Genomic DNA, 8,410 nt, shown 5'->3' with positions numbered 1-8,410 from the left:
AGCATGCACATGCCCATGTGAGTGCAGGTTCGTACAGGGGTCAAGAGAGGGTATGAAGTCTACAGGGCCTAGAACTACAGGTGTTTGTGAGACTCCTGATACCGGTTCTAGGAACTAAACTAAGACCCTCTGTGATATCAACAAATACTCTTAACAGCTGACCCAGTTGCCTGACCCTCAATTAGAATAATATTTTTTAAAAAGAAATTTTATGCTCTAAAAATGAAAAGCACTGAATGGGCAGATATTCTATTTCTCTCTTCAGGTTTATATAGACACATTACCTACTTCTAAATTACCTTCTACTCTGTCTTGTTTGATTTTATTTGGTTTAGTTTGCCCACTGGCCTTGATTACACAGGTGAATAGACAGATATCTAATCAAGGAGAGAAATGACACATTGCAAATGGCTGTCCCTGTGTTTTATTTCAGGAAGAGAGAAGAACACCAAACCGATCTTTGCTGCTACAGAATACAGTGGATAATAATACCTACCAGGTCAAAAATCAGGTGTTGTGTGGGTCTCAGGGACGTCAACTTATGGAGGCCACTGAAGAGGCAGAACTTTCCCTATCATGAAGATCAACATCTCCTGTGTATTTGAACACCTGGAAGTGGCACAAAACCTTGACCAAAGTCACGTGAGCGACTGTAATAGTCACGGACTGAATTGAATAAGTGGATAAAGCTTTGAGTATCATCCAGACAACGCCTTCTTCTTTTACTATAAAAAAAAAATCTACAACATCACGACCACATAATTGTTTAAGTGTATTGTTAGTATTTTAAGTGGTAGAAAATTTACTAAGCTCACTAATTAACTAACAAACACACACACACACACACACACACACACACACACACACACACACACACACTGCTTAGAGAAATGGATAAAGAAAATCACTCAGTTGTAACTGAGTTTATCTTTATGGGCATCACTCAAGACCCTCAGCTGCAGATCATCCTTTTTGTGGTCTTCCTCATTGTCTACCTGGTCAATGTGGTAGGGAATATTGGCATGATCATCTTGATCATAACAGACAATCAGCTTCACACCCCCATGTACTTTTTCCTCTGCAACCTCTCCTTTGTTGATCTGGGCTACTCTTCAGCCATTGCTCCCAGGATGCTGGCTGATTTTCTAACAAAGCACAAAGTTATCTCTTTCTCCAGCTGCGCCACCCAATTTGCTTTCTTTGTAGGTTTTGTGGATGCTGAGTGCTACGTCCTGGCTGCCATGGCCTATGACCGCTTTGTGGCCATCTGCAGACCTCTCCACTATAGCACTTTCATGTCCAAGAAAGTCTGCTTGGCTCTGATGCTTGGCTCTTACATGGCTGGCCTAGTGAGTTTAGTGGCCCACACTTCCCTCACTTTCAGCCTCAGTTACTGTGGTTCCAATATCATCAACCATTTCTTCTGTGAAATTCCTCCACTTTTGGCCCTCTCGTGCTCAGATACCTACATTAGTGAGATACTGCTATTCAGTTTGTGTGGCTTCATTGAGTTCAGCACCATCCTTATCATCTTCATCTCCTATGCCTTTATCCTCATTGCAATCATCAGGATGCGATCAGCCGAAGGCCGTCTGAAGGCTTTTTCCACCTGTGGGTCTCACCTGACTGGTGTCACCCTCTTCTATGGCACAGTCATGTTCATGTACCTGAGGCCAACATCCAGCTACTCACTGGACCAGGACAAATGGGCGTCTGTGTTCTACACCATCATCATTCCCATGCTGAACCCCTTGATCTACAGTTTGCGGAACAAGGACGTGAAAGCTGCTTTCAAAAAGCTGATTGGAAAGAAATCTCAATAATTGAAGGAAATTAATATCTGGATCTCTAGAGGTAAATAAAAGATAAAGAAGGACAGTGTCAGAATATATCTAATGTAAAATGTCACCAGAGTTGCCATCTCCTTACTGAAAAAAGAAGATCTCAAACTTGGAAGAGTTTTCTAGAACCATTTGCAATCTGAATTTCATCAAGTTTCTACAGCTACTATGAGAGGTGGAAATTATCTCATTTTACAGATAATAAAAGTAAAGCAAAAGTCAACAAACTTGTGAAAATTAACAGAATATAAAACTGATCCAAGAGCCACACTTCCCGTGGCAAACCATGGGGTTATAAATTATCTAGAAAACAACACACATACAGAGTCTGCGACTTGTTAGCTCTGTAACCTTGGTCAAGTTATTTGATATCTCTAAGACCTAGTTTACCTTTTGACATTAAAAATTTTTAATGTTGTTTGAGAATTCTATATCTTCATGTAGTATGTTTTGATCAAATTCACCCCCCTTTTCTCCCCTCCAATACCTTCCCAATTGCCTGTTCTGCCTGTGCCTCCAACATTCATATACAGTTTTTTTAAATTACTAAATCTACTTAGTGATGTTATGTATGCAGTGATGTAGGACCATTTACTAGGGCGCGGGTAGCCTCTGAGGAGCTGCTTTCCTAAAGAACCCCCTCCCTCCTTCCCCCAGCAGCCATTAATGGCCAAGAGCTCCCGATCTGGGAGTGTGACTTTATGCCCTACTTTCCTCATCACTGCTGGGATTCTGTCTGGCTTGATGCTGTGCATGACTTGAATGCACAGTCACAGCCACTGTGAATCCATGTGTGCGTTAGTCCTTCTGTAGACAATAAATAGTGTTTCACTACAGACACTCACTAATTCTGAATCTTGGAATCGTTCTGCTTTGTTCTGAGACAATCCCCAAGGCTTGCAGAGCATGGGCAGCCAGACAACAGCACATTGGACTGTTCAGCTCTAAATTGGAAACCGTAAAGCATTTTAAGGCTCATACATCATCCTTTATTAGTTTTCCATCACATAAAAATGTTTAATAAGCATCGATTACTTATACTTCTTTTTGATTTGTAAGCTGCCTACCTCTATGTGTGATAATAAACTGAAGACGGACTTTTTTTCTTTTCGTGCTGCAGTTGCAGGAGGAAGTATTTCCATAAAGCTCTAAGTACAATAAAATTGTGGATATAAATTCAATCATCACAGTTTTGATCCCAGTTATACCAGCTCTGTCAGTTAAATCTTCTGTTATTTATGTACTTCAGTTTCTTTATCAATAGAAATAATACCATATTCATATTTCATTTACACTATCAGTTTGCATAATTAATAGGTCAATACATTCCTTATGTTTGAAAAGACTGAGATCTTTTTCACATATTGAGCTTTTTTACAATAATCATGAAAATGGTAAATATATCAATCATATTCTCCATAATAGGTTGTACAATTTATAATCATTGGTATTTTTTTATGAGTCACCATGCGGTTCCTGGGAATTGAACTCATGACCTCTGGAAAAGCAGTCAGTGCTCTTAACTGCTGAGCCATCTCTCCAGCCCAACATTGGCATTTTTAATCAAAAAAGAGTTTATATCATTTCCTTAATAGCAATAAGCCAAAATAGAATGAAGTGGGTATGAGTAGATATATCGAAGTGACATAAAGTTGAGATTCAATAGCACTTGCCCTAAACGTGCACAGTATGACCTCAGGTAAGAATGTTTCAAACAATTTATAGGTAAGATTGATGGAAAATATAAGGTGCACACCTAATTTTATAGCTTTTATCCTCCAAGGGAAATGCAATAAATGTAAATATCTTGTATCACTGGAAAACTAATGATAAATATTAAGAAAGAATCATAAAGTTCTACATTGATTCACAAAATAACAATACATTTTTCCAGAGATGAGAAAAATATTATAAAGGATAAGGCATTTGAGTCATCTTCAAAGCTTGAGCCAAAAAGTTGAAGAGAAGAAAATGAGTCAGGGAATTTATAGTAGCCAGATGAGGTACAATGTCGGAAACAGTTGTTTGGGGTGAATGTGGTGGTGAGAGCTTCATGGTGAAGCTGAAATGCACCTTCTTTATCTGGTAAGATTTAAAGACATGGAATTCATCCCTTCAAAAGAAAGGAGTAAATACCTTGTGCACAGTAGAGAATAGAGTCAGTGTTCTCTGAAACATGTCACATACACTCTTACTCCTCTCTACCCTCCACAGGTCTATGTTTAAAGGGGCTGTATTAGAGCAGGAAATTTTTGCTTTGCATAAATTCTTGCTTATTCAAGCCCCTGTTTCCCAAGCTCTACAAATCCACTTGTAGATGCACACAAGTTCTATCCTCCTAGGGAAATATGATAAATGCAAATATCTTTTATGACAGGAAAACTCATGATAAAGAATCACAAAGTTGTACATTTATTTACAAAATAACAGTGCATTTTTCCATGGTTGAGATGAATATTATGAAGGATAAGGCTTCAAAGCTTGAGCCAAAAAGCTATCAAATATTGCACATCTGTCATCTCTTCTTCATACACCATTCCTAGACTCACCACCCTCCAGGACAATTTCACCTGTAACTAAATGAGAACTGTCTAAGGCCAATTCTCCTGAAGAAAGGTACCCCTCTTAATGAAGATGGTTTTGGTTGTCACCAGTCATTCTCCTCTCTCTCCCTCCCTCTCCCTCTCTCTCTCTCTCTCTCTCTCTCTCTCTCTCTTTCTCTCTCTCTCTCTCTCTCTCTCACTGAAACATCTGGGAAGCTGAAATCTAACAATGTTTAAGTAATTACATATTAACAAATGGCAACACTGCAATGTGCCTCAAAAGAGTTGTGCATATAATTCTACAACAACTTGAAACATCTGTACTTTAACACGGGGAAAGTAAGAAATATAAAGGGAGGATTAAAAACTGGGAAACATTAATTATGCACCAGAGGTTCATAAATATATGAGTGGCTATGCCTCTTTTGAAGCAGAAGAGAGCCAATGTTATCCAGGCCAAATTCTCAGACTAGAAAAGCATATGAACTCCCAAAGGAACATGAGCAACTCAGCTTCTTTCTTTTCTAAGTGAGACTAATGTGTTCTGTGGTAATCTTTGCAACTTATCAGTGTTTAAACATTGATTGATTGATTGATCAACTGTGTAATATTGATTGATTATGCTAGAGACTGAATCTGGGCTGTATACATATAATAGCACTGTAGCACCAAACTGCCTCATCTGCTCACATAGCTCACTTCATGAAACGGTGAAAGTGGAGTTAGGGAGAAATAATTGATCTTATGGCCATGTTCTTAGCTTATGACAAATAGATATATTTATCACAGAAATATGTTAGCATAAATAATATCTCATGTTATCAAACCAAAGTTAGATTCTTGAAATTATACTTTTAATTTTTTTTTAAATAGCCTCCTAAAATGTACAGTAATACTGATCAACTAAAGTCTGGAAGAAATATAGTTAGTTAATGACAACAGCCTATATTTTGTTAATGCTAGATCTTGTGATGGTAATCCATTTTCACAAACACAGAATAACATTTTTTTCAGTCTCTTATATAGAATTGGGAGACTGTTAAATCAGGAAAGAGGAGGATAAGAACGAGCAACAGAGGGAGTGGATTTAAAGACACGCATCGAAACCCATCAATTTTTACAATCAGTAATAGTTCATAAAAATAAATGTGTGTAAAGTATAAAGTAAATAAACAAGTAAAATGTAAATATTTTAAACACTTAACAGCTTTGAATTCTCTGTATTTCATATCTATTCAGTCTCTGTGTTAAAACAGTCACACATGACGAAATTACACATTTGGAAACTTGATGTAGTGAAGGATCAAACTTCTACCATGTTTTTTCAGTTTTAGAACAAGTTCCTTTCCATGCATTACCAATGTACAGTGGGTAGACTTTTCATATATCATTTCTAACATATTCCGTTTCTCTTTCATGTCAGAAGAAGCAACCCTAAGAGGGACAAACATTTGCGTGGCAAGACCTAGAGGAGATCTAGTTCACATCTCTGTGTGTCTAGACTGCTTTGCCTACTGTACTGTGCTGAATCATAAATGGCTGGATATGTAAGAAAACTAATAAGAAATGAAGATGGCACTGAGAGATTCAATGTGGGAGAAATTATTGCTTTCAGTTGTTCATCTACTGGCTTTGGGCCAAGCATCTGCCTTTGCAATGTTTGTGAACATTCAACTCTGGGCTTTTACATTTAGGAGGTAACCATGTTTTATTAATTAAAAAAGAAAACTTTCCAAACTGTACCTATTATTGGCAATTTTGATTTTTTTTTAAAAATTACTATAGTTTTTTCTAAATTATCAACAGTTGAATAATCATATTTGTCTTAATTTTGTGATATTTGGAAGAACTTCAAATGTCATCTTATCCTTTCAACAATTTATTCTGAAGAAAAAATGTCAAGCATGTGTACTTCTAGACCTGATTTTATATTGAGAAAACATACATTTATTTGTAAGTCAAGGCAAATACTAAGTATTAAAGCTACATGTTATGGTGACTACTTACAGCATCAGAGCTGTCTTCTTACTGCCTTTTACCTTCAATTAGGTAGAAGAAACGTTTGTATTATATGTGCTACATATTACTAAAAAATGAATTTCAATCTTTTGTTTTTAGTCTAAAGTGCTCATTATGTGGTGAGCTCACTGCTTACCATACCAGGTTGTCCATGACCTAGCAGCTCACTGCCTGCTTGACACCTCTGGTTGTTCTTCTCCTTGGTTCCCTTTACTGCTTTTCCTTACTCTGTGTCTGCTGAGATAACTATTCAATTCCACCATCCTGGAATGCTTCCTTCTGGTACTTATATGAAGCTCAGAGGAGGACACCTTGCCTATTGTTGTATGTCAATATCTCTGATAGTTACTTTTTCAAAATTGTAGTCATTCCTATGTACATTGTAAGTAAATTATATATCAGTACATATAATAACTTGTGTATTAAAAATAATTATGAAAAATGTTTTATTTATCTATTATTATATCAAATAATCACTCAATAATAGATTACAAAGTAATAGAGTCATATATTAGTCTAATATATAATGCATATATATATATGTATATATATATATATTCTTCTACTAAAAATAGATTTTTTGAACCACACCCAGTGGCACATACCTATAACCCAGCACTCAGAAAGGCAGAATCAGGTGCATCTTTGTGAGTTTGAGGCCAGCCTGATCTACAAAGTGAGTCCAGGACATCCAAGGCTACAAAGAGAAACCCTGACTTGAAAAGCCAAAAAAGAAAAAAGAAGTAGTTTTTTTACAATATATTCTGACTACTGTTGCCCCTCCCCCCAGTCCTCCTAGTTCTTTTCTGCACCACCCCCGCCATCTCTGTCTCTCATTACAAAACAAAAAGACACCTAAGGAATAATAGTAAGAAATGAAATAAAACAAAAACAAGCAAGTCAGAATAGGACAAATCAAACAAAAGTAAAAGAGCCAACAAAAAAGCATAAGAAACACATAGATACCGAAAAACACATGTTTTCACACACTGGAGTCCCATAAAAGGCAAAAGTAGAGGCTGTAATAATATCATATTATATCATAAGTAAAGAACTTCAAAAGAGGCTGGTGAACTCTATTTATGTTTGTTATTTACTGCTGGCCTTGTAGCCCACCCTTGAGAGAGGTTTGTTTCCCTGGTGAGGATCGCTAGGGGGGAGGAAAGCCTATCTTTTTTTATTTATATGTGGCTATCTATTGGAAGAGCTTTGGGGTTAGGTGTGGGAGCATGGGTCTACCTCTCCTCTCAGCTCTAGGACCCCAATTAGTGCAGACCTCCGCAGGCCCCGTGCGTGCTGCCCAGACCTCCGCAGGCCCCGTGCATGCTGCCCAGACCTCCGCAGGCCCCGTGCGCGCTGCCCAGTGCCTCTGAGTGCACAACTTCATGGACAGTGATGTGTTTTCGTCGCCTTGCTTCCTTCGTGTCCTCCACTCTTTCTGGCTCTCACACTCTCACCACCTCCTCTTCTGCAGAATTTCTTGAGCTTTTGGGGAGGGATGGAGACATCTCCTTAAGCAAGGCTACATAAGCTGAGATCAACATGAAGTCTGGACCCCAATGTAGAATATGGAGACCTATCTCCAGGGAGACTGTAAGACCATCAGAACTGTGCGGTTTTACATTAAAAAAAGACTTAACCTGAAACTGTACACGTGTTGAGAATTGACACTTCCCTTATCAAAATTATTTACCTTACCTAGGCAGAGTCACGTTTCATCTTGCTGATAATTTCAATGAAGTCATTTTACAGTGTGGTTCAGAAGATAGAACCTTACCAGCGAGTAGCAAAACACATTCATTCAATAAAGACAATTGTTTTGACACATTAAAGAACTACTATGTACTTGGAAGAAAGATTTTTTTCCCTGTTGCTGTAAATGGATTTGTACGTTTGTTAAGAAGAGCAGTGCAACAGGTGATGGTCTAAATATCTTTTACTCTCTTTTCAAAATTAGCTGATAATTATCTTAAATTAGCAATTGAGCTCATGGCCACTTCATGGATT

At 37.7% G+C, this 8,410-nt stretch overlaps 1 protein-coding gene across 1 annotated transcript; it reads left to right on the top strand.

The window, feature by feature from the left end:
* Nucleotides 1–890: 890 nt before the first annotated feature.
* On the top strand, nucleotides 891–1,823 carry LOC311606855 (olfactory receptor 5AR1; the record flags this gene model as incomplete). Its single annotated transcript, XM_084798260.1, has 1 exon — nucleotides 891–1,823. The coding sequence occupies one exon, from the start codon at nucleotides 891–893 to the stop codon at nucleotides 1,821–1,823; it is 933 nt and encodes a 310-aa protein (XP_084654386.1).
* Nucleotides 1,824–8,410: the final 6,587 nt, after the last annotated feature.

Source organism: Acomys minous, assembly GCF_964271855.1.
Source record: "Acomys minous genome assembly, chromosome: 10".
Classification (NCBI taxonomy): domain Eukaryota; kingdom Metazoa; phylum Chordata; class Mammalia; order Rodentia; family Muridae; genus Acomys; species Acomys minous.
The sequence above is the reverse complement of the archived record's forward strand: the minus strand, read 5'-3'. Positions and strand labels throughout refer to the sequence as shown.